The 27,504-nt window shown below is 46.2% G+C and overlaps 1 protein-coding gene across 1 annotated transcript in view; it reads right to left on the reverse strand.

The window, feature by feature from the left end:
- Positions 1 to 8,476: 8,476 nt before the first annotated feature.
- The window catches only part of BRINP2 (BMP/retinoic acid inducible neural specific 2), a 52,663-nt gene continuing 33,635 nt past the window's right edge, over positions 8,477 to 27,504 (reverse strand). The window contains exons 4-7 of the mRNA XM_060142170.1: positions 17,356 to 17,461; positions 14,572 to 14,808; positions 11,882 to 12,104; positions 8,477 to 10,306 (exon numbers count right to left, since the gene is read on the reverse strand). Coding sequence (XP_059998153.1) covers positions 9,190 to 10,306; positions 11,882 to 12,104; positions 14,572 to 14,808; positions 17,356 to 17,461 — 1,683 coding nt within the window. The 3' untranslated portion in view covers positions 8,477 to 9,189. The remainder of the gene's footprint in view (positions 10,307 to 11,881; positions 12,105 to 14,571; positions 14,809 to 17,355; positions 17,462 to 27,504) is intronic.

Raw genomic sequence — 27,504 nt, forward strand, 5'->3', positions numbered from 1 at the left:
AGGCCTAGTAAAAAGGCATGTGGATGAAAGTGGACAGGAAGTGTGAAGGTTTTTGAACTGCATGTTAACATTCAGCAGAGAACTTCTACTGTGGAAGAGGTACTAAACAGTTAGAATGAGTTGGTCAGCTGGTGAAAGCCAGCATCTGTCATTAGTCACTGTGATGTTGGCACAATGGAGGCGTGAACTAAATAGTCCTGGGAACAAGTATGGAGGCTATGTGTGGTTTCCCATGCCGATCTGATTACTGCTGCTGTTGAATGGTCCTTGGAGGCAGCTGAGAACTTTGAACAAACGCTTTAGAGTACTGATTATTCTCACCTTTTTACTGTGTTAGCTTTTGGAGGCATTTGTGTGCCCACAAATAGTGTTGAGACTGATAGGTTTTTCTGTAGGCCAATCTGACTCTGCAGTAAAACAATTTTCTCAGGTGCTCCCAGTAAGATCATTCAAAAAAAAATTATTTTTCTTTCACAGGAGGCAACAAGAGCAAGAATGCATCTTGATAGCAAAAGCAACAATGTATAGGCTGAAGAAGAGTCATTAAGAATAAAGGGCATAGTAAGACTACGTTTGAAAATGATATGCCCTTGTAAATAGAAAAATTTAAGGAATCCTCCAAAAATATTTAGAACTTATTAGTTCAGCAAGGTTTCAGGATATAAGATCAATATATGGAAATCAATTGTAGTTCTATACACAAACAATGAAAAATCCAGAAATGAAATTAAGGAAATAATCCCATTTATAATAGTATCAAAAAGGATAAAATATTTAGGAATTAATTTAGCAGAAGTCTGAGAATTTAAGACCAAAAAACTACAAAATATCATCAGAAGAAATTAAAGATTTAAATGGAAAGACATGCCATCTTTATAAATCAGAAGATTTAATATTGTTAAGATGGCAATACTCCACAAATTGATTTACAGATTCATCACAATCCCTATCAAATTTCAGCCGCATTTTTTGCAGAAAATGACAAGTTGAACTTCAAAAACCCCAGAATAGTAATAACATCTTGACAAAGAAAAAGTTGGAGGTCATACATTTCCTGATTTCCAAACTGACTACAAAGCTAGGCTAATAAATACAGTGTGGTAACCGGCATTAAGATAGACATACAGAGCAATCGAATGGAATTGAAGGTTTAGAAATCAAGCCATACATGTATGATCAATAAATTTTCAACACATGTGCTAAGACAATTCCAGGGGGGACAAATCTTTTCAACACACGTTGGGACAAGTGGATATACACATACCAAAGAATGAAGTTGGACCCCCTTCTCAAACTACATACAAAAATTAACTCAAAATGGATCAGAGGTCTAAATGTAATAGCTACAACTAAAAGACTCTTAGAAGAAAACATAGCTGTAAATCTATGTGACCTTAGATTAGGCAATGGAGTTTTAGATATGACACCAAAGCAACGAAAGAAAAGAATAGATAAATTGGACTTCATCAACATTTTAAACTTTGTGCTTCAAAGGAACACTTTCAAGAAAGTGAAAAGAAAATCATACATATTATATGATTCCATTTATATGAAATGCTCAGAATAGGCAAATCTATAGAAACAGAAAAGAGATTAGTGATTGCCAAGGACTGGGGGTCAGGGAGGAATGCAGAGCGATGGCTAATGGATAAAAGATTTCTTTCTTGGGTCAGGCAAATGTTCTGGAATTAGAGAGTGGTGATTGATGCACAACTTTTTGAATAAGAACTACTGAACTGTACACTTTAGAGGGGTGAACTTTATGTATTATATGTCAATAAACTTCTTATTTGAAAATGAAAAGAATGAAGGGCAGGAGGGTGGATCTGGAATGTGAACATTAGGCTGACTCATCACTGTGTCTAGGAATATGTACCTAGGCTCATTCTGCCCCCATTTCTTAGAACATTACCCCACCTTTCTGCCTATCCATGTCTTCTACTTCTACTATAACTAGAATAGAAACTCTGCCTCTCTCATGTCTGTATCTAAAAATGTTATGGTAGTACTATACCCTGGTTCCCCATCAAGGAATTCAGCTAGGAATTGCCTGCAATCCAGTACTTGCTAGTAGTGTGCTTAAGATGCGCTCTTTGAAAGAGACAGTCTAATGGGCATGTTAACTAGCCATTCTCTCTGATACTCCAACCTCTATCACTCTAGTAAGTTACAGCATCACAAACAATGTACCTGGGCCATGTGACCTAGGCAGGCACAGGCATTTTGGTGATGAGTGATGTTTTTATATTCTCTGCTTTTTTAGAGGATCTATATAAGAAATATCTGTTTGAATGTCTTATTTATGTCTGCCGCAGAACTGTAATTGAAGACCTTTTCTATTATATTACCCAGTGACCCTGATATAATGGCCCAGATGATAAACTTCTCTGTTTCCAGGAAGAAGTCTGCTTTTGCAAGTGAGTAATATATTTCTTTTTCCTTTCCTTTGCTTTCCTTTACTTCTTTCCTTCCCTTCCCTTTCCCCCAAACATAGAAACTATCTAATGTAATATCTACTGTGAGCTTGCTCTACCCTTTATATGCTTTACCTTAGTTTACCATCACAACATCCTATGATATCCACACAGTTATTGTCCCCCTTTTACAGATGTGCAAACTGAGGCTGAAAGAGATGAAATGACGTATCCCGCCCCTCACAATTGTAAATGACAGAGATGGGATTTGAACCAAAGCAGCCTGACTCCAGAAAGTATGCTAAGTAAGTCCAGCTTCTGCATTCACTTAGCTGTATAGCCTCTCCCAAGTTTTATTCTATAAGTCATCTGCAAAATTTTCAAATTAAGGGAGTGTACATACTAAATACGTTTCTTTTTATTCCCCACACCTCTTATCTGAAAATGCTTGATAAATAACATTGATTGATTCATTCCTCCAAGTTTGAGATCCTTGGAAGAATGACCTTACATAAATTCTGGTGGCTGTTTTTATTAATGCTGCAAGGGTAGTAATCGCACAGGCTGGAAGAGAGGAGGACAGAATTGAAAACAGAAATAATTCATTCTATTTCTTAGATTAGGTGCCTAGAGGTGGCATGGTACCTTAGCAGTCTGAAGTTTGGGGCCTCTGGGTGCTTGCACATTGCTGCTGCGGATTTAATCATCTTGTCTGACGTATGTTTCTGTAGAGTGACAAGTACTCCCTGTCCCACTTATGAACAGATTTACTCTGATGGGCTTGAGGGGAAAAGCCCTTTTCTCAGCCAGCATGATTCAGCTGGTCTGTGGGGCTGCTTACCTGTAAACACATTCACAAGCAAGCTAGCTCTCAGCCCACAGAATTTTGATTTAGTTAAGTTTCCTTTTTTCTTTCTCTCCTCTGTCCTCTCTTTGCTTAGACTATTGGTATATATAGGTCAGGCACCTGCCTCCTAACTGGTTGAGAGATTAAAGACTAGGGGAGCACCAAGATTTTCATAAGTCAGGTCTGCACCTCCTGGCCAGACATCACTGACCTTTTGTTTCCTTAGCCCCTGTGCTTCCTAGGAGCCTCCTTTTTTTTTTTTTAAGAGTCCTGAGAACTGCAGGAAGATAATAACAGGCATACTCTCTAAGAGTTTGCCCCTTCAAGTATGGTCTTCAGACCAGCAGCAGCAGTATTGCCAGGGAGCTTCTTTGAAGTGCAGAAAATCTGGGCTCCCACAGACCTGCTGAATTCAAATTGCAGGTGAATCATACACACATTAAAGTTGGGAAGCCTTGATTATAGAACACTTCACCCTCCAGGGGAGGAAGCATCTCCTCTAGCAAACAGATCTCCCATGGCAGTGCCTTGTGTCTTGGACTGCATAACAAGGTGCTGACACGGGGCTCAGGAGCTACAAATAAGGGCACCAGCCAGATGTAGTGTGTGCCTTCAGTGGGGCTCTGCTACTGTCATTGCTCTCCTCTGCCCTCCGAGAAGGGAGGCATGCGTTACATGTTAAATCTTTCCCTCATAAATATGTAAATGATATGGAGACCTGGACGATTGCTTCCATAGTTATTAGAAGGTTCACAACAAATGTCACCCGTGTCTCTTCCAGGGAGTGATTTGCTCCCTTTCTGTGCTCTCCGTCAAGACTTCGCCCATCTCTACTTAGAGAATGCACCATTCTGCTTTGTTTATGCATCCCCATCCCTCACATTATATTGTACAATTCTTCCTGGCCCAAAAGAATACATAAAAGAAGGAAAAAGGGAGGAAAGGAAGGAAGGAGGGAGGGAGGGAGGGAAGAAATGGGATTGAGTTTTAGAGAATTGAAGGTACACATGTGTTCTGGATGTTGGAGAGTATGGAGCAAAAGTAGGGAGAGAAGCGAGTGTTCAGAAAGAGAAAGGAAAGAAAAATCTTAGGGAGGTAGGGATGAAGCTGTTGGGTTACAGATAAGGGGACAAACCAAGAATTAAGGTCGCTTAAATGTAAGTGTGAGCCAACGTGGGAATCCAGATCTGTCTGACTGAGGGCATATGCGTGTTCTGTACCACACTGCTTTTAACATCATGAAAGGATAGCACTAGAATGTCCCCCAGTACCTGCATAGCAAACCCAACTCCCTCGTCCACAGGGGAGCAAACTCCCAGAGAAGTGGAGTGACTTGCCTACAGTTACAAAGCTGGCTGGTGGCAGAACCAGAACAAGAAACCAGAAGAAAGTTGTGTGTCTACAGCCCAGTCATACTACCTGAATTTTCCCATCTATCCTTCCACGTCTGGAGTTAAGGCCTTACTTTTGTGCCTTGGGTGGCTCCTTCGGTCCATGGCCTCTTGCTCTTCTGTTGAAAGGAGTAAGGACTCTCAGGGCATATCAGAGTGTTGCCATGGTGACTGCAGCCTAAGGCCTTTGGAGGTTAGTGGTACCCAGATACCTCTAGCTTTTACACAGAGGATGTTTTGCAGAAAGTACCAGATTTGTAAAGATATTCAAAGTCAAATTGATGGTCTCTAGAAAATAGCAAGAAATTGGAGGCAGGATGCTGTAATTAAAAAACATTGAGCTGATAGAGTCATCAGGAAACTGGAAAGCTGATCCCTCTATCTCCAGCTTAGATGGAAACATGTCTACTCTGTGTTTAAAGCTTCTCAGGGGAGAAAGTTTAATCTTTTTTCTTTCACTTGTTATAGCAACTGATTATTTTTGCTAGAACCAATCCCAGAAGATGTGAGGATACTCTAACCTCTTAGTAGTCCTCTTATGCTTCCTGGAAAATGGTCTTCCTTCCCCCACCTTCACACTCCCAAGCCCTGAACTGGGTCCCTGTCATCTCCCAGGACCCAGACGTCATTTACTGGCAGAGAGAGGTAGAGAAGGAAGCAGATTAGACTGCTATTCCTAGCCCTGCTAATAGATACAACCTTGGGAAAGTTCTTTCACCTTTTCCTCATGTCAGAAATCAGTAGACAGGACGACCTCTAAAAAACTTCCAATTCCAAAAATCTAATCCTCTATTTTGCCTGAGGGCTAAACTTCTAAGACTTATTTCTTCCTAAGGGCATTTTAATTTTCATACAAAATATAATGGCAAAAAGATCTCTTTTATATGCAAGAGAACAGACTCACATGGTGAAATGACAGACATTGGAGGTGATTTTTGGGGGCAGGACAACATGTAGGCGATGTATTCCCACCACTCGTAAGGTAGCTCTGCCCATCATGACCCCTATTTTCGTATTTGTGGAAAGAAGCCAGGGACTGGATCTGAACTCTTCCTGATATCCAGTATGTGAAGCAATCTTCATTTCTGTTTTTGGCTATGGAGGCACGAGTATGCATTATATTATCAGCAGCAGGTATTAAATGTATTATTTAGTGTTAGAGGTATTAGTCTCGAACATTAGGGCATCAGATTAGCATCTGATGTATTAGTTCTTTGGGCTTACAACTGATGCTTGAATTTCCGATTGTTCTATCTAGTAACTGAATTGTGATTTGGCTCTTAATTCCACGATGAGTTCACCAACATTGACAAACCTAGTACTAATTAATTAATGACAATTCTTGATTTGCAACCGTGTCTGAGAAAAGATAACTCACATCTTCTGATTATTATAGACTCTTAAGGCAATCATTTGGGGACAGCCTTTCCTTATGGCATTTCTCAGCCTAGCTTTCTGAGAAACTCATGCTGAATTCATGGTTTCAAGCTTTTAAAAGCCTCTTAAGAAATCCTGCCCATCCTTTACCCCGCCCCCCCCCACCCGCCGACTTCCTCCACCTGCCTTGTGGAAGCCAAGTCTTTGGTCTGCTGCTTTGATCCAAGCTCTTCTACACCAGATACCCCATCACTGCCTTGGAACGGAGGAGTCAGACATCTGTCACAGATATCAGGTAAGTAGGTCAAATATAAACATGTCTACTACTGTAATTAATTATTAATGTCTTTTAGACCCTCTATCAATATGGTACTTGCTTCTGGGCTCAGAAGGGCACTCCTAAATATTTACCAACGTGTAATAGTACTTTTAGATGGAGTTGATACACTCAGCTTCATGGTTTAAACCTTCCAGCAGGCAAGCAGTGGAAATCTTTGTAACTAGATGCATATATTTCTAAAACCATATCATACCAGCATCTTCCCAGAGCCTTCCTAAGACAAGGAGTCTGAGGTAAGGAGATGCAGCATCCTTCCTAATAACTCTATAGGTGGGCTTTTCCCCCCCGTCTGCTCTCTGATTCAGAGACTGACAGCTGAGGGTTCCCACCCCTCAGCTGTGCGACTGGCTCAGGTGGGATGTGCGCCCTCGTGTACTGACTCAGTTCCCACTGGGACAACTACCTTCACGCTACTGAGGATGCAACTGCTAATTTTGTGCACAGCGCTTTCTCAATTGCTTTCCTCCCCACTCTGAATATTGCTGTGCACGGTGTGCCTTTAGTTTGTGGGTGAAAGCCTCTGCCCACCCACTCCTACAGCATATAGATATGCACACTCAGAATGCTACAATCAGACTCTCCTATCTGCCTTACACCTCTCAAACCCCATCCTGGGAAGGTATCAAAGCCTTCCTACCAGTTGCAACCCCTTTCCCAACAAATGCACACTCCTTTGGCACATCAACACCCCCACTGATGAAAATGACATCTGTTGGTTTCATCTTCCACAGACGAGGAGCTTGACATAAACTGCCCAAAGTAAGCAGCGGCTGAACCAGAAATAGGCAGCCAATACCTGTGTTCATCCCTAAATCATTCCATCACTCTGTATTTCTACAGTAGAAGCCTTCAGGGGAGTTGTGAAGAAAGAAATGCCCTAGGCTGCTTATCTATCAAGGATTTCAGGTCCTCCTGGATGGATGGGACAGTAATAGACTGCTGAATTCCTCTCTTTGCAAAAATAAACGAAGATGGCTCTGGGCAGAGAGACATGACCATCCTGTCTCCCAATTCATTTTGTACCGACCAAGATGTACCACAGGTAAGGAATGAGGTACTTAGTATTTACATGGTGACTTTCGCCTGAATAAGATGGGGGTTGTCATGCCTACACACTGTACTTGGATCATGTGGAGAACAGACAGAGAATTGGTTCTCTAAAAGATCTGCTATAAAATGCTTCTCATACCACCTGGGGGAGGCACTAAGGGAGAATGATGCATTGTTCTGTGTGGCTTATGTCAAACCTGACTTTTAGGCTGGGAAAGTAGTAATCAGACAGAATGGAGAAAACCAAGGCCATGTCTGCATGGTTCCCAATTTCCTCAAAGGCAATCCCAGACCGTAAGATGCAGAAGATGAAAACTTCTCCTGATGTCCACAGCAGTGCAGGCAAAGAGAAACCCCTGTTAGCAGGCATTTGCCCTAGGCACAGAGGCTACAGTTCTCCTAGAAAGCAAGAACTTCTCTACTACTCTCCTGATAGTGGCCTATCCTGGTTGTCAGACCTGTGTTAGCCCTCACACCTGGGAAAAAAGGAGGTGGGCAAGCCAGGTAACTCTCTGGAAAGAGTTTTGCCTCACTCCATTCTTTATTTAATGTCAATTTCTCTCTCTCTCCCCCTCTCCCTCTCCCTCTCCCTCCCTCCCTCTCCTCTCTCTCCCTCCCTCCCTCCCTCCCTCTCTCTCTCTCTCTCTCTCTCTCTCTCACACACACACACACACACACACACACACACACACACACACATTCAAGCCAGACATGCATGCACTTGTGTGTACACAGATCAACCAGCCTCCTACATAGCAATAGCCTCCATCCATGGACACCCAATTTTTAAAAATCCAGGCAGCCCAGGGAACTATACTCTTTTTTTCCCCCTCTCTTTTCTCTCTCATTTTTTCCCCTAAAAAACAGCCTTTTAAAAACATATATATATTAAACCAGGCAAGTTTTTACTCATACGTTCATGTGGCTGGAGCAGATTGACAAGAAAAACAATCACAAAATAAATATTTTTTGTTTTTTTGTTTTTTAAAAAGAACATTTCCTTATACATTGTCTCTAACTTGACAGAGCTGCTTTCTTGGACAGAACAGATGCTGTTGGGAGAGGAGCTCTGGCTGGACCACAAGGGGAACGTGGAGCCAGCCAGGCCCTGACACTGGGGAGGCCAAGGAAGCAAGGGGGCCGAGGGAGAGGGAGGGCAGCAGGGCTGCCTGGCTGCCCTGAGTGGTCCTCCGTGGGTGTCGCTTCCTGTTTCCCCAAGGGAGCTGGCTTGAGGAACGGTCTGTGTCTGGAGGGCTCAGAGGAGGCAGCGAACAAAAAGTAAGAACCACTGTGGGGAATCATGAAACAACGCCATTTAAGAAATCTGGCTAAAAAGAATACAAAAGTGACTCCACGGAGGGGGAGGCGGTGCTCCCACCTCTCCCATTGTTGTTCCCTCTTGCTTTCTTGAATGCTGAGAATCACTTTTAAGAATTTGTGTGTTGCACAGTTGGGCTGGTTCCTTTTCTGAAGCTCTCCCTGGCTCCCTCTCCTTCAACTGCATTCATGAGAAAGCACCGGCTTCACAGATACAAGGCTGCTGAGTGCTCGCCTCCCCTTGTGAATGTGTGCGCGTGTGCACACGCGTGGTGTGTGCATGTGTGCGGCGGCTGTTTCCTTCTCTCCTGCCTGCTTCAGTTCAAGCCCCGAGTCCCATCTGCTGGGTGCAGTCTTAAGGGAACACCCCGTTGGCACTAAGGTGAGGGCTTACATCTTTGCACCCCGGATTCATGGATCCCCTCCCTGCCCGGCACTGGAGTGGGTCCCCCATTAGCTACAGAGTTTGCCTGTCTCATACTCCACAGGGTTTGGCAGCTTGGAGTTGAAAGCCCTCAGAGACGACTGGATCCTGCCCACCTCATTGTTGGCCAGTTTGAGCCGATGCCGGAGCAAGCAGGAGAAAAGGTCAAGCCGCACCTTGCCAGGTGGGGAAAGCTGGTTGACCCGGTCCCTAAGCTCGATGAGCTGCAAGAGGGCAGAGTCCTGGGAACCTTGAGTATACGGGTAGTCTAACTGGAGAATTAAGTCCCGGATGGCATCCGGGTCAAAGGGCAGGCTGTAGCCAAAGACCTGCAACGTGTTGATTTTCATGTAGCCCAAGTTCTTGGAGGGGTCGGTCATCTCCAGAGGCTCGTAGTAGATCGTCTCATTGGAGCTGTCGTCCAGGGACTTGATTCGGCTCCGCAGGTAAACATGGACTGTCTCAAAGAAGGTCTTCCACCTGTTGCCCAAGGTAATAGTCCAGTTTTGGCACTGGGCAGCAGCATCCACATTAGTCCTTTCCCAGTCTGGGAAACTGCCCTCGTTCACGGGCATGAACCAGCTCTCAGAGTGGCTGCCCCCAAAGGGGTTGACGTAGATGGCCATGACAGGCTCCAGGGTGCTGTTCTTGGTGAGGCAGATCTGCAGGGACAGGGCCAGCATCACGTGCACCAGCCCGGGCTTGTACTTGTTGCTCTTCAGGGTGAGCAGCATGCGTTTCCTCCAGGAAGGGTCGAACCAGCTGCCCAGGCGCATGTCATTGCTGATGAAGATGGAATGCACCTCGATGCGGCTGTCCCACTTCTGCAGCAGGTACTTCAGCTCCAGGTCCTGCAGGTCTGTCTCCAGCCCCAGAAAGTTCTCCAGCGACTCGGCCACCTCGGGGCGGCACAAGCCCTGGGCGAGCACGTAGCCTGGGTTGCAGCTCCCACAGCGTGTGCTGTTGTCTGGGGCACAGTGGGCACAGGCGGGCCCTTCGCCCAAGGCACAAGGGATGGGGCCCTGGCAGGAGGACTGGTCGTAGGGGCAGGTGCAGCTGTGGCTCTGTTCCAGGAAGGTGCCAGGGAAGGTGCTCTCTCCACAGTAGAGGAGGGACTGGATACGGTTCCACCAGTAGGACAAAGACCTTTGGGAGGGGGGATAAAAATGAAGCAAGAGTCATAGGAAGCCACACACTGCTGCTTCCCTGAGGGTGGCAGGAGATTTGACTAATAGGTGATAAGGAAGATACAAGCCCCAGGTTCTCTGAATGACAGAAACCCTACTTTACCCCTTTGGGATAACCAAACAAATTACTTCCTCCCTCCAAAGTACCACCTCATTCCCTTATTCAAAAGCCTACAGAAGATCTGCAGCGCCTTTCGTATCCAATCTAGTTTTCAGCCTCTTAAATAAGATCTTCCAACAACTGGCTCTCCAAACTTTCCAATGTCATGCCAACCTCTTTCCCCCTTCACAGTCTCTGTCCTTTCTAGAAACCTCCCACCAAGGATAGGACTTTTCTATGGCTGGCTCCCTCTTAAGGTTTAGACTTCAGCTCTTAGGATACCTCCTCAAAGAGGTCTTCAGCCACTCCCCTGTCCAAAGCACCGCCCAGTCCCTCTCTGTCACATCACCCTGCTTTGATGTGATTCACAGCAATGTTCATTATCAAAGTGGATTGTGTTTATTTATTGTTGACCTGTTCAGAGATGGCTTCCCTGCATATGCCGTGAAAGCAGGGACCCTGCATTATTCCCCAACGTATTCTCAGAAACTAGGATTGTTCCTGGTGCCTGGTAAGCATTTCCTAACTATGTGTTGGGGAAAAAAAAAAAAAAAAAAAAAAAGAACCTTTCTCAAATGCCCTTGCCGGTCTGTCCTCTCACTCATATGTGTGCCTCAGTTAGAAGTGCACCCCTGGGTTGCTGTGAGGGCAGCGCCCCCTCCTGGAATGCTCTGGCTCACACGTACCAGCCCACTTCCATTTCCTCCCACACAATCTGGCCAAGAGGTCCTTCTCCTGGGTGGCTTTTCTCTCTGACCTTTACTATTATTAGACCATGCCTTTGATTTACGGTCCACGAACATGCTTTTAAGTGGCTGCCACATAATAATTTTATAATTTTGACGTTCCTGTATATTTATTATATCTTCTCAATTAACAAATATCCCTCACTGCTTAATATTAGGACATGCGAGGTGGACTTAATAAAGGCTTGTTGGATGCACGTGTGAAGGAGCAGATGGAGGCATGAGGGCCTGTGACAATCCAGCCCCACTCTGTTCCCGAGGGCACAGGCCCTCAGCTCGCTTCTCTCCTATGACTCAGAGCAGAGTCACTTGCTGGAAACAATCTATTGTGTGTGTTTCTCATCATACGCAATGGGTCTGAAAGCTTTAACTCCACCCTTTTCTTTCCTAAAAGACTTACTAAAATAGAAATGAGTAAGTGAGAATTAGAGTATTATTAGAATAACATTCGAATCGACTATAATTTATATAAAAGTAAAATTAGCCTCTCTGTTTTTTCTCTCTCTCTCCCACTTCAGATGCAACTCATAACTGAGAATGACACGCAAGTATGTCAAGATAATAGGAGACGCTAACAGGCCGTGTGTGCGTCAGCATTCCCAGCTCTGCTGTGTTGGACAGGGGCCCTCCCCGGCCTCAGTGGCTGTCATGGGTGACGCGCTCTGGCTCGGGCATCTGGGGCGCTCACCTCTCCTTGGGCAGGCGGAAGCGGGGCTGCCGGTGACAGCGCTTGCAGAGGTTGAAGAGCCGGCGGACGATCCGATGGGTCTTCTTGAACAGCACTTTCAAGCTGACTCCCAGCTGCTGGTAGCGGTGCTGGAGGCTGGTGTCCATGGCCCAGAACTGGGAGATGGCTGTGGAGTTCAGGAACCTGTCGTCCGGCAGCCGCTTCAGCAGGGCCTGGAATTCCTCTGTGGGTAAGAACACGAGAGCTGAGCTGAGGGGCACCTGAATGGGTGCCCATCAGGAGGACCTCCCCCTCCCCCCAGACCCAGCCCCGCCCTTCAGTCACTGTATGAGAAAGGAGGCTTCACATCCACCCTCCCGGGCCCTTCTATTTCTTTCTTTTCAAACATCCTTATTCAGAGATGATTGACATACCTTAAGATATGGATTCTTTCCCAACCTTCCTGTTTCTAATATGCTTCTGAATTTCAAAACACATCTCTGTCACCACCCACAGAGCCAATGACCTTGGGATGCATCTCTCTTGCCCTTTATACCGCCTTATAATTCATGCACAATCTTCTTCAATCACACCACCGCACCCTTAGGGAAGGTGTGAGGCATTCATGAAGGTGAGGGCGGACAAGACTGGCAAATGCAGACACAGAAGAGGGAGCACCCAGCTCAGAAGTCTTCTTAGAAGCCTTTCAGTCCCTGAGACCAGCCTCTTCCCTCCATGTCCTTCTCTCTGACTCTAGGACACCTTTCCTCTCTTGAGATTTACCTCTTGGCCAGACACCCATTCTTTCTTGAAACTAACCCGGAAGCAATGTGCTTTCTGGTTCTTAGCTCCTGCTGCAAGTCTGAGTCCTCCTCAGAGCTTCCTGGGCACAATGTGTTTTCTGAATTCACGCTCAGATCTCTGTCTATGCACCTGCTTTTACTTGGAACCTGCAGCCATCACGTCTCCTGATGGGGGTCTGGACAGTCCTCCTTCACTCACTGGCAGTAATCGATAGTGCTGAAAGCCCAAAGTCCTTTCCCACACCCTCTAGCATTACCTAACGCACCCCACCACCATTGGTCCAATGCAGCTGGGGGGCCGGAATATGATACTCTCCTTAGCAACTGAATGCCTTGTTTAAGACCTGAGATGGCAATGCCTGGAGCCTCAGTTCATTCTGATTTCTCAAGTCCCTGGTTCTTCATCCCCCACCCAGATGACTGGAAAAATCACACCTAGTAATGACATTAACAACTAGTAGTGTGTGCATAGTTCTTTTTATGAAACACTTAGGTATACAAAACAGCACAGAGAATAACAAGATAAACTCCCATGTGCCCACCACCTAGAGTTTGCCATTTTGCCATATTGAATTCAGATTTTTTTTAAAAAGAAATATGGCAAAGCAAATATACTTGAAGGCCTTAAACTTCCCCCTCCATCTTTATCTAGATGTAACTACTCTCTTGAATGTTTTATTACTATCATATATTTTTTAACGTTTTCTAAAAATCTATTTATCCATAAAAATACTAAGTATTGGCTAGTATGTTTTAAACATCAAATAAATAGTACTAAATATGTATTATATTTAATGTTATTACAGTATTACATATAAATGTTATTTAAATACAATTATGTATATATAATACATAACCTTTTTCATTTGCTTTGTTTTATCCAGTATTGTTTTTTTGAGATACATCCATATAACTATTATTCATTTAATACTGAAATGTATGAGTGTATCACGCAGAGTTCTTTATACTTTATCTACATTGCTCCATATGGGCCATCCATCCACCTATTATTATCATTTTCCCTCATTTACAGATGAAGAAATGGAGGCACTGAGGAGCTTCAGGGCTAAAGCAAAGTTAGACAAAGGATCAGTAATAGAGTGTGTGAGGTCTGTCCAAGATGTTATAACAAAATACCACAGACTGGGTGGCGTAAACAACAGAAATGTATTTTCAGAGGCCAGAAGTCCAGGATCAGGAGGCTGCTGGCAGGTTCTGGTGAAGGCCCTCTTCTGGGTTGCAGATGGCAAAATTCTTGCTGGGTCCTCACATGTTGGAAGAGGTAAGGGATCTCTCTGGGGCCTCTTTTATAGGAGCACTGATCCCGTGCATGAGGGCTCGGCCCTTAGGACCTAATCAAATCCCAAAGTCCCCACCTCCTAATACCATCACCTTGGGCATCAGATTTTCCACATATGAATTTGAGGGGATACAAACATTCAAGCCATAACACGGAATAAGAACTCAAAACCAAGCCCTCTGAATCTTAGTCTCAAGGTGACATTGATATCAGTTATACCTGCAATAAGCAATCACCAGCATGTACTAGGTGCCTCCTAGAAACATGCCGTGTGCCTCATTCATTCAACAAATATTCACTGTGCACCTTGTGTGCAGGCACTGTGGAATCTGTGGCAAACAAGACAGACAAGGCCTATGGCCTCAATTATATTTACCTTAGCTTATTAAGTCCTTGAAACGCATCACTTTGGTAGGTATTAGGTCTGTTTGCATATACAAAAAAAGAAAATGAGTTCAGACTTGGGGTGGTCATATAACCTGCTGGAGGTCACCCAGCCAGTTAAGTGGCTGAGCCAGGAGCCAAGCTGAGCGCCCCGGGTTCTTATCCCGTACCTCTCAGCCACCTCCCATTGACAGGGAGGAAATCTGGGCTGACTGACTGCTCACCTGACTCCTCAAACTGCTGGTTGTGAGTCGCCCAGGAGTCCTGGATCTGCAGCAGGCTGTCCTCCATGGCCTGGATGTCAGCGTCAGGACAGTTGCATTCTGGGAAGGTGGGGCTGCACTTGCACCAACAGTCATTCTCCTTGCAGATGAGCTCGCCCTCAGAGCTGCATGTGATGTAGCTGAGCGCAGCGGTCACGAAGCGCTCCCGCAGGTACTCGGGCAGCAGCACCTGCAGGCCTAAGGAAAGGACGAGTCGGGGAACTGCCGGGCAGGGCCAGGGAGTACTCGGTTTCCCACACCCAAGGCTGCAGGATCCCCAGCTGGGGTTCTGCTGACTTGTGCATGCTGGGCCCAAGAATGGCCACCCCAGGCCCCGATGCTGCTGAGCTGGTTGGGACACAGGGTTATTGCTGTCCCAGTGACAGATGGGGCACGTCAAAGCTCAAGGCTTAGTCAAACCCCTCACATCAGCCAAATTGAGAGCGTGCATATCATATGAACGGGCTTATTGGCTACGTGTCAGCATTTCTAGGATGGAAATGGGAAGATGTTTCAGATAAAGGAAGAGCTTATAGCCCTCGTGGGGGAAGAATCAAGGCTTGATGGGCTTTTTTGCTCTGCCTCCAATTGCCATCCTGTTTCTAGCTTCTCTGAGGTGAGAGGCAGGCCTCCTAGGATACTTCTGAATGCTGACCCTCCTGGGCCTCCCACCTTAGCCCCGATGACCAAGGAGGCTGTCCTGCTTAGGAGGTAGGGACAAGGTGGTGTGGGTACACAGTGGCCAGGCTCTACAGCAAGCACTTTCCATATACAACTACAAGCAACACTGTGGTCATACTGAGGCTCTTATAATGAGGAAATCCCAGTCCAGTGACCACGGTGACCTGCCCAAGTCACAGTGCTGGGAAAGTCAGTTTGGTGTCAGACCCTGTCCTTGTCCCATTGGGTCATACTGCATAACTGGGACTGGCTGCCTTATCTCAGGGTTTAACCCTTAACGCGATGTGAAAGCAAGACGGCGATGGATGCCCCAAGTTCAGTTGAGCCTGGATAGATATGAATGTCTCTCAGCTCTCTTTTCTAATTAGCTGCCTCTGGTCTTGAATATAACCCCCTAAATTGCTTCAAGCTTCAATTTTCCTACCCATCTGTGGTGGATATTGGTTCACCAGCAGCAGAACAGACTCCTAGTTGGCTTCAAGCCACACAGGGCGGCTGTTGGAAGCATACCCAGAGGTGAGTGAAGGACGGGCATGCCTTTGGTTGCAGCCCAGCCCGGTTCGAGGTCAGACCTGCAGGAGGCTCTCCCAGCAGGGACACTGGGAGAAACTGTGCCAGGAGAGGGAGGGACGCGAGGACTTCTGGACGGGATGAGCTCCCCTTTCATCAGATATCTGCCAGCTCTTTATTGTCACACCCTTGACCTTGTCCTTGGCAGGAAATCAGAGAGCCCAAAGTATGTAACCCAGTCTCGGCAGACCTCAAAATATAACTTAGAATTGCAGCCGTGGTAGATGTTTGTTGTTCTTGTTTGTGATCTACCTCCTGTTCTGAACTGCTGCTAAACCTTCCTTTCTTGACGATGTGCCCACAGTGGCACTTGAGCAGCCCTCCCCATGCACGCTGTCCACACACGCTTGCTTTCAACACTCAGCCCTCTCCAAGTCCTTTCCTTTCACCTCCCCCATTAGCTCCCTCCTCCTCCTAACATTTCCTATTGCTACAAAATAAGTGCCCCGAGCAATGTCTGCATGAGTGATGGGCTATAAAATTAAATAGCATAAACTATTCCAAATGAACCACCAGACACTCTGAACTTCAGCCCATCCAGGGACCTAAGAGAAGAGGGATGCTAATTGCATTGGGCGGCTTTAAATACAGGAGTCTTTTCCTCCTTTTTGTATGCTTCTTGATGCCTAAAGCATTGAGGGGTTACGTCTGGCTCAGGTTGCCTGGAATTTGTAATCACAGATCCTGGGTGACGGCTATCGATTTTATAATACCAAGACAATAATATCCTAAACAGAGTCCAACTCAGGCCTTAAGAAGAATGAACTTTTCCCATTGCCAAACAGCTCTGTCTGAATCAGTTTGCATGGCTCTGCCCCCAGGATGCTTGGGGGACAGACAGCAGCAGCTGAGTGCCTCCCCTTATCTCCCAGCTCCAGACCTAGGGTCGTTCCCCTTCCTTTCGCTTTTCTGTTTCTGCCTGTTCTGTCCCCGGTTAAGGCTCCTATTCTTCTCAAACTCTTCTCCTGGCTTTGATCTCCCATTGAAGACTGCAGACTAGTAACAGAAAGCAGGGAACACTCTCAGGGTAACCAATGGTCCCACAGTTTGTGTAGCTCTTAGTCAAGCTAGAGACGGTACCCCATAACCAATCTGCAAAGGCCAGCTACTCCCCAATGTGTACTTAGGATAAAGCAGAGGGTTCTTTGGACAACAAAGGAGATCGCCAACGAGATCAAGGTGTATGATGATGGATGTGCTGTTGCTGTAGGATAGTGACAGAGGTCCTGGGAAGGATGGGAGGTGGGAGGATTTGGGTGTCCAGTGGTTTGAGCAATGGTCGAGGTGTAAAGTGAACCACGTCAGAAGTTTTCTCAAAAGAATGATGGAAAGTTGTTAAATACAAGTTCCAGAACTAGTGGTAGTTCTTGTCTTCAGAAGGGTTTAGCCAAATGGGGCAGGCAGGACTTTTTCCTTCTGGTGATCTAAGTTGTTGTTGTTGTTGTTGTTTTTTACCGTGTATGGAAATTGTAAAAACGTCACAGGGCACCTTACCGAGTAACTGCACTTTGTTCTCCGGACTCTGTACCAGAACAGAGCTGACCGAGTCCAGGTTGTCGTAGTTGCTGCAGCCCAGGGGACCGGTCCTGGTCTCCGTGACCTAGAGAAGGAAGGGCAGGGGGTGGGTTTATATAACAAGCTGAGACCTTCCCTTTGCACTTCCCTTTTCCCGTCAGCCAATCTCAGGCTCTATGTCCTGTCCTAGACCAGCCCAAGGAAAGGCATGTATCTCCCTACCCCAGGAGCATAAAGCCACTTTTTCCCTTGTTCTAAGACAGGGAGTATCAGTGGTATAGGGCTGGCAGCAGGAGTTGTACGTAATTGGAAGCCTTTCAGAGGGAGCCAGAGGGAATTTGAGTCTGGGAAGAGGAAACTCAATGTAGGCAGTGGAAGCTGGAACCTTTGTGTTGGAGTTCCCCCTCTCCTCCCCCAGAGGAAGAAAGGAGGGCAGATGAGGATGCTGTCAGCCCGCTGGCAAGCCCAGCTGCATCCACTTGATGTGATGCTCACAGGCTTTAGGGATCCCGAAGATGAAAAGCACTAGAGAAATATGAGTATTATTATTAATATTAAACATTTAAATCCCACCTCGGCACTGAGACGTCCTTAGAGAAAATCAGCCATGGGCTTACTGCATATTTTAATAAGCATATTAAATATACATAAACTCTTATAGCTATGTAATATTCCAAAACACCACAGTCATTTAAAAATATTATAAAGTTGGCCTATCGGTTTTTCCCTGATGTTTAAAGTATAAGATGAAAAATGGGGAGCTTTAAATGCACTGAAATAATTATGTAATAAGAATGATGGGGACCCGAGGCCCTTTCTTCTCAGGATCTCCAGAGGCTTTGCCAAAAATCAATCAACCAATCAACGAGTATTTATTGGGCAGCCACTGTTCAATTCCCTACCATTTAGCAAACATTCACAGAGTGCCTTTCTCGGAGTTCTTCAAGGAAACTGGCCCTGAGACCTCTGACCTTCTCTCCTAGCTCCGGGTACCTCGGCTCTGCAACAAGCATACAACTTGCAGTTTTCCATCCTTTTCTGCGAGTATTTAGTTAAAGCCTGGGTCCTCCACACACTAAAGGCTCTACAGAGGTAAGCTCATAGTTATTTTGCTCACGAGGTTGTCAACAGCACTCAACAGGGTGCCTGGCACATAGCAGGTACTCAATAAATTAGAGAATGTATGAGTAATCTGTTCCAGGCTTCGGGGGGTGGAGAGGTGTGCACAAAGGTGTACAAGTTATGCAGTGCGTCCTCCAGGAGGTTACACCCTGTGGGGGAGGCAGGTACATATCCAACTGACTGATACACATCCACATCGAGCAGGCGCAAAGTGCCACGAGGAGCCCTGAGGAAACCACAGCTCTAAACAAGGGAAGGAGTTGCAGAGGGGACACCAACTGAGTTGGTCTTTAAAGATGAGTAGAAAGTGGACAAGAAGAGAAGGGAGGGAAAGTACGCTGAGAAAAAGAAGGGGCAGCATCCCTGGTGGTCCAGTTTTTAGGACTCTGGGTTTCCACTGCTGAGAGGCCGGGTTCAATCCCTGGTTGGGGAAAACTAAAACCAGGGATTGAACGGCACGGCCAAAAAAAAAAAAAAAAAAAAAGAAGGGGCAGCATGATCTACAACCCATGGGCTGGAAAGTGTGTAGTGTAACTGTCTGCCGTCCTACTAGTTACCGTGGTGAATACCAAAGTGTAAGTGACATGTTTAAAGAGAATTTAGTATACTTGGTCTTAAAAAATACACATGGAAGAGAGTAATTAAGTGAGAGATGGTATGACACAGACTAATACAGTAAAGAGAGAGACGGGAGAGAACCTTGTAGCTTAAAGCAGTCTGAGAAGGCTTCATGGAGAAGGTGATATATAAATTGGTCTTGAAGGATGAGGAGGGATGCGAGGGAAGGGGGGATTTGGGAGAAAAAGAGGTAACTGCAGACCAAGACCAAGGGGAAGCAATAGACACAGTGCATGAGAGGCAGCAAGACCCGGCATGGATCGGGGACGGGATCAAGGCCACGACAGAGGCAGGAAACCTCTGCACAGTTTCCAAATTCATCCTCCAAGATCATGCCATTTAACCTTCCCACTAACTCTGAGACAAATCCCACTCCTATCACTCTTCAAAGAAGGAAACCAAGGTTCTGGGAGTTACAGTACTCGAGACCACAGAGCTGCTGAGTTAGCTGAAACAGGGTTTTGACTTTTTAGTCCTCAGACTCCAGTTCAAAGCCCCGGGCCTCCTGTGAGGGCACGTCAAAGGGCTGCAGAAAATTAAAATGAGGTAAACCCATTTAGATAATATCACCCTAAAAAACAAGTGTAAACAGACCAGTTCATCCAAAGTATTTTAGCGATCTGCCCTCTCTTCAGAATGTGAACATGGGCTAAGACAAATTGTATACACTTTAGATATTATTATCCCATATTACAGATAAGGAAACCAAGGCCAGATAGGTTAAATGATTTCTTCAAGTTCACACAGCTAGTCACCTGCAGGGCTACGATTCATTTGACTCATTCATTTATTCTTTCACTCATTTATTCATCTATTACATATTCAAAGAGAATCCAAAACTCACAGTAAGACAGCCACTACCATAAGGAGTTTACAGACAAGGAAACATGTTTCTATAATCCTGGTGTTCCACGTGAGCCTACCTCCCTCCACAGGTGGGCACTTGGTGCTGAATAATGTCTCTGTATTGAGTGAGTTGGTGAGTGGCTAGTTGTCAAACTGCAGTGGGAAGGCAGAGTCAGGCTTATGTCAAGGTAAAGTCTTCTTTATCCACACGGTGCAAAAATTCCTATAAGAAGAGCTATGGCCAAGGACTAGCCCAGCTATTCTGGGGAACCCTGCCTCTCTTGGAATGGGATGGGCTGAAGGGCAGAGTGGGATGCTGAGTGTGGTAGTTGGGAGATTTGCCTGTCCCCACCTCCAGGTAAGCTGGCCACCATACTGTCCTGAGTGCTGCACTGGCTTTTCTATCCACCCACTCCTGAGTTGAACACTCACCAGCAACAGGTGAGAAAGCTACACACCTTACGCAGAAGTAGGACGACCCCCAAGGGGGCACATATAGCACAGCCACTTTCCTCCCCTTTATCCTACCACTATGCCTACCTATCTACCACCAACCCATCTGCTTCCCAACCCCCGCCCCCGCCACCACAATCTTGTTCAATATTCTGGGGCCGGCTCTGATGCGATTTTCTGACCTTTACTTTGCTATTTCCAAAGGTCAGTTCTACAAGAGGATAATCAATTAGATAAGTCATTGAAAGGGTGTGAGTAGCTCCACTGTGTTAATCGTGGCACAAGGACAGGAATGAAGAAGAGACAAAGACCATGATCCCCCTGATCATTTCCTGTTAGAGGAAATGACTCAAGCCAGATCTCCACGAGTGAGGAAGGCTCACTCAGGTTTTACTAGATCCCAAAGTCATTGCTCTTTCCCCTGCTACTCTGCTCTGAGCCACCTGTCTTCCCTAGAGAAGCAAGGAGGTGGGAAGGAGAAGGGGAGCTGGAGAGGGTCCTCTTGCAGACATTGCCTGAGCACTGACTTGATAAGCAGGATGAGCTGAGGACCCCTCCCCCCGAGTGATGAAAGCCCCAGAGTCCCTGGCAGGTTGGAGCGGAGAACCCCGTGCCTCTCCCTGTAGAAGAGGCAGACAGCTTTGGCGGATTCTAAAGAGGGCCCCCAGAGGTAATGGAAAGTGCAGCTCACTCAGGCGCAAGCATTCAAAGAGCGCCTCAGATAAGCTTTCGGGAGAAAATAATTGTGTGCTAATTGGCCTGTTGATAGAGACAGTCCTGCCTTCAGAAAGCCCTGATGGATCTCAGGTTCATTAGCACATCCAATTTTCCATAAATGCCAGATTGTGCAAACCCTCGTTCCAGTGAGCCTGTTCTCCTCCCCCTGCCCTTAACTCCCTGGCTGCTCTTGTCCTACCTAGGGGGGCACCTGCGAAGCTAAGCTCGAGTGAAATGGGCTTCTAATTGTGAGCGATAGGGCCGGCCAGGAGAGCACGGCTGACAGTGTGTGTGATTCAAAGAGCTGCAAATTGAATCCCAGGCTGCTACAGGGAGAAATTTGGACAAGTCACTTTAAGAATGCTTGTGAGAACCACTCCCTCTTGCCATCCTGCAATCCACGTGAACTTTTATGTGGGCTCTTTTCGGGCAGCTCATGAGCATCTCAAACCCTCCTCACTAAGTCCCTCCTCAGCCTTCAATGAATCAGAGGGTGAGCTACAACTAGGAAATAGGCCCCTCCCTTCCTTCAGGGCTCCGATCCCTTCCTGGGAATTATGGACAGGATGAATATGTATTCAGCCCTTTACAGTTTTCAAAGTGTTTTCATGTGAACTATATCATTTGGTGTCACCCCCCATCCTACGGTAGAGTGAGGGGTGATATTTACAATATGTTATTCACAGTATGTATCAGCAGGTAGGACGTCACTCATCAGGAGAGGTACCAGCCGTAGTGCCAAAGCAGGGCTCTGAGGGTCTCCAGAGTTACATTAGTCCTTTGGTTACTATTAGGGATAAAGGTGGTTAGGGTGGCACACAGCAGATTGGGTGAAGATGATTTACCAGCCTGTATGGAAGTGTTTTAATATTTTAATAACTGATGTGGTCATATCAGCTGAATATAAGCCCTGGGTACAGGTGAGTAAAACAGTTGGTAAGTCCATGTCATGGAGTTCAATAACTAACTTCCCAAGACCATAGGAATAGTAAGTATCAAGGCTGAAACCCAATCCCCAGTCTTCTCACTTGAGCAAGTTCGTCTCCCACTAAACCAGGTAACCTGCCTTCCACTATCAGTCAGGCATTTTATTGAGTGTCTCACCACACACCCGACACTGTGAAGAGACCTGGAACTGTATGCATGTGAAAAGAGTCCCCACTGATCTAAGCCCTGCTGTTGTGTGTGGGCAGGTGGAGATGGGCACGTAAACAGCTGCAGTCTAATGTGACAAATCCTGCAACAGAGGTATGTACTGACCAGGGTAAACCTTGCAACAGAGGGGGATGTTCAGTGGGGTCTCGGGCGTGTGTTGGATAAACAAAAGGGGGCAGGGCGCCTCTTTCTCCACATTAGTGAAAAGAAGTTGCTAACAAAGGGTAGAAAGTAAGAGCACCTTTGCTTAGAGAAACAAGCAACAGGAAGATATGCTCGAGGGTCTTTCCTTCACCAAGGCTGAGCAAATGGGCAGAGCCCCTCACCTCCACCTCACCTCCATCCAGAGCAATGACCACACTGGAAACCAGCTCAAGCCCTGAGAAGGCATGTTCAGGAGAGGGAAGTAGGTGGCAGGGGCTGCAGTACCAGCAGAGGAGTGTGAGTTCACAAGGGTGTGCTGCAGGGGGACCCTGCTGTCTGGATCTGCAAACGCTGTGTGTTAAGGCAAAGAGATGGCCTCCTGTGGAACACCATTACTATCAGGACAAAATGGTCAGGTCAACCCTAGCAAGGGAGCAGCACTGTGGCACAGGATGCCAACACCTCCCTTTGCTCCTTAGTCTAGGGGTGCGTCCTTGGACAGGTCACTAAACTATGTGGAGATGAGCAGAGGGGGGAGAAGACATTAAATGCCTTGTTTTTTTTCATGGTTCTCTGAATTGCAACCCATGGGGGTTCTCTGAATTGCAACCCATGGGGAGAACCCACGGTGTTCCCAAACAGAAACAGCTACAGGTCAAGCAGCTCAGCGGAAGCTGAATAATCATCTCTCATTCCACGTGGGACTGAGGAGTTCCGAGAAGAGGCTTCCGAGGATGGTGGCCCTTCTCTGGAGGAGACGGGCAGTGGCTCTAGTTCGAGAACGTGCATCTACAGGCACTATAACAGACGTGGATTCGAGCGCCTGCCCACCTCTCACGCTGTCACCCACAGTCCTTGCTAAAGAAGTGAATCAGTGAGCCATGGTTGAGATTACATAACCCCCACTCTTTGTGTTGGCCTGAGATGAATCCTGAACCAGACTCTTTCTCCGGGGAATTTAGAACTGTGATACTGAGAGAAAAAAGAAATTTAAGAGTTGATTATGGACGCTTACAAAATTCGGAATAAATAATTATCAAGCACCTACAATGTACCAGGAACTGAGGATACTACAATGAGCAAGAGAAGAGTCCCCGTCCTGAGTGCACTGGCTGAGAGACGAAACAGATTACGTCCAGCCAGGGCCAGAGTCAGCTTCAGAGCAAGACAAAGCTAAAGGTGGGCTGAAGCCACCGGTGTACAGAAAGTCTAGAATAAACAGAGGAAAGAACAGGAGATGCAGGAAAATGAAGCAGGCAGAGATGAAAAAGTAGAGGCGTGTTCCAACAAGAAACAGAGTAACCTGGGAGCGTTACTGTTCTTTTACCGCACCTATGTGTCTGGATTGGATCCAGTGTCTTGTTCTTAGAGACCTATGGTATCCTTCACCAGAGTTCTCTTAACAAATCATCTTGATACTGCATCCACCTTGTTTCTTTCAACTTAACACGCTTACAGGCACTTGCACACACACTGAGAAGAGCCCAACCCATGTGAAAAGTGGGGTCAGTGACTCATTCATTCACTCAGCAAACCTTTACTCATTATCCATAATGTGGCAAGCTCTGTACTCTCACTGGGAACCAAAGATGCCTGAGACCCAGTCCCTCCCATAAGAATCTCATAGTTTCAGAGGCTCTCACGTTAGGTAGCAATCAGTTCAAATGATAATCCGTATAAGGGAGGCATGTGTTTGCAACACTGAAGAGGAACATTTAACTACCTTGGGAGTCAGGAAAGGCTTCACGAAAGAGTTCCCTTTTTGAGCCAAGCGAAGAAGGGTTAGGAAAAGCCACTCAGGTGAACAGATGAGGATTGTAAGCAAAAAAGACAGCAGGTACCAGGAAGGGAGACACAAGAGCATGGCATATCTGAACAAAGACTAGGAGGTAGACAGGACTGGCTTACATGGAATAAATGGTAAGTGAAGGGTTGAGGGGGGAAACAAGGGTTGAGAAGAGTGTAAAAGGAGCATTTGGAGCTGAAACTAAAAAGACAACAGGGACAGTAGGTCTTCAACTGCCTTCCCATTTTGTTGAGAAGAGGAATTATCCCTTTTCAAGGTCCACTTGTGCTGTGGCTCATGTCCTCTCTACATTTTCTAATTTGAACTTCCCAGAAATCCTTCACGTTAGAAATTATTCTGATTGTTCAACAATTTTAGAAGGAGCAAATGGGGGCTCAGAGAAGTTTGGTAACTTGATCAAAGCCTTGCCATGAGCAGTGGTAGAGCTCAGACTCGCGAGTTCTTTCCAATGCCTCCCACGGCCGCCCTGGATGGAAGGCGGTGGTCTGGGCTCTGTCCCATGTAGTCAAAAACCACTGAAGGATTTTAAGCAGGGGAATGATACGATATGACGATGTGCACTCGTGCGAGCAGCATAGATCGTGAATCAGGGAGCAGAGCTGAGAATGCAGATGGGAAGACTAGTTATGTGAGAAAATCAGGTAAGCGTGATGAGGCTCTGAATTATAGGAATGGCCATGGGCATGACGAGGAGGCAAAGGGTAAGCTGAAGAGAACATGCAAGGGAGTGATTATAGTGATGGACCAAGAGATCTAAGTTGGGCAAAAAGACAATGAGGCCATGGAGGGATGAGAGAAAGTGAGAAGTTGGTCAGGTCAAAGGATAGGAAGGGACATTAATGGGACCATAGAGTTACTGATCCAGGCCTACCTTTCACGAATGGATAAGACCAATTCTTCTCCAACTTTGACACAGTCCACTAGAGGACTGAAGGGTGAGAGGGCTTCCACAGAGTTCTGTCTTCTTCGTAAAACCCACTCTGTGCTACTACAGCTCTTTTTACATCATTTTAAGCTGCCTAAGATACCAGCCTCCCAAATGAACCCTAGCCTGTCTGAACTTCCGTCTTCCTCCTCTCTCAGACTCTCACTCCAGACACTGGCCGTCCCCCAATCTGACCCCTTTTCTTCACTTAACCTCCATCATGCTCTCTGGATCTCATGATCACTCCTCAGCAATAACATCTATAACCTCAATCTCTTCTCAAGAGTCCGCTTCACCTTTTCATTCTAAGCACAACCTAGCCGCTCTGGAGGATGTGGTTTCCCCTGCCGTCCTCTCTAGCAGTGGCTGTCTGCCTTCCCACACCTCACACTGGCATGAAGTGAGGTGGGTCTTCCACTGTGATGTCCTGAACACCGGTCCTCCTTCCTCTCCAAACATGAGGACAATCACCCACTACTCCTCCATGTTGCCGTCTATTTTTCTTGTCACTCCCCCTCCCTCATTGAGGATTTTCAGTATTTAGCTTGCTCACCACCCTCTTTCTTACCACCACCCGGGTCTGTATCATTCCTGCTGACGTCAGCATCCATATAGATGATCCTTTAATACCCAGCCTCCCAGTCCCCTGGCCTCCTCACCTCCTTATCTTGTCCTCTATCCAACCCCATCTTAGGCTCCCACGCCCATGGCCGTGCCCCAGAACCTGACCCTCTGTAATAGCAATATAAAGCATTACACACTTGTACCTACTCTAGTCTCTTCCCTGTAACAAGTCATCAAATCTACTGAGACTCCCAATCTTTGGACCTGGCCAACTTTTCACTTTCTATCATCCTATAATGGTCTCAGACCCCTGGATCCACCACTGTAATCACTCCTTTCTATATACTCTCAACTCCCTTGCCTATTTTTTCTTTCATCTTGTACACACACACACACACACACACACACACACACACACACACACACACACACACACACACACACACACACACACACACACACACACACCTTGGTTAAATCCAGCTCTCCATCTCTCCCATGCCTGTCTGAACAAGACGTGCTGAATGTAGCTGATAAAACTCACAACGCCGCTGACAGGCCTCATGTTGTAATTATGACCATGAGTCTCAAATGAGTCCTTGGTGCCACCCAACAATCCGGTCCATTTATCTAGTCATCTCGTCATTTGATGACCTTAACGCTCTGAATGACCATTTCATACATTCTTTTCTCAACAATTCCTTCTTTCATTTAGCCATGGACTTTGCTTGTGTCATCAAGGAAACGGGATAAATCAGAAGAGAACATCCGCATTGTCCCATTGCCACATCTGCCATCCCACTGCACGTGTGAGCTGTGTGCTCTGTACAGCCTCCGCCTCCAAAGCATGAAATGTTCATGGTCCTGTGTGAGACCTGCTGCTCCACTCGTGCCTGGAATAGCAACCTCTCTCACCACCTCGATTGCTTCTGCAATTATCTCCTGTCTCTCTGCACCATCACTTCCCCCCTCTCTACTGAGTCATTTTAATCAACATACCAATATTCTGGAATATCTCCCATTTTAAAAACAAAAACACAAGCTCCCTTGATCCCCCATCAGTCTCCAGCTATCACCTATTTTTTCTATGAGCCTTTACAGCAAGACCTTTAAAGAACTGTCTCTACTATTCTGATTCCTCACTTTGTTCTCTCTCTTGAACCTTCTCCACTCAGCCTTTTATACCCTTCATGCCACTGAAGCTACTCCTATCTAGGTTACCAGTTACCTCCATGATGCCAAGTTGAAGGTCAGTTCTCAATCTGACTGCTCAACAGTTGCCTGCTCCTTCTTTTGTGAATCACTTTCTTCACATGGCTTTGTGATCCAGCTTTGGTTCTCTTCATACCTTTATGCTCTGTCTCAGCCTCCTTTGTTGAATCCTCCTCGTTTGGCCCATTTCTGAAAATTGATGTGCTTCACAACTCAAAGCCCTGGGGCCACTTGATTAGCTGCATTCAGTCCTCGAGTGATCTCATCTCCTCCTTTCCCAAAGTTTTAAATACCACCTACATATGTGGATATATTTGTAAGCCAAACTTATATCTCCAATCATGACATTTCTCTTTAAATCCTGGTGTTGATAACCAACTGCCTGACAGATATCTTTAGTTAGACATCTAATAGGAATGTCAAATACGCTATGTCTAAAACTGAACTCTTGATTTATTTCTTTCAGAGCTGCATCTCCCCCTAGTGTTATCCTCAGTTAATGAAATCACTGTTCATCAGGTTGCTCAGGCCAAAAATCTCACGGTTAATCTTGACTCCTTTCTTC

The sequence above is a fragment of the Lagenorhynchus albirostris genome, chromosome 2 (genome assembly GCF_949774975.1).
Source record: "Lagenorhynchus albirostris chromosome 2, mLagAlb1.1, whole genome shotgun sequence".
Lineage (NCBI taxonomy): Eukaryota > Metazoa > Chordata > Mammalia > Artiodactyla > Delphinidae > Lagenorhynchus > Lagenorhynchus albirostris.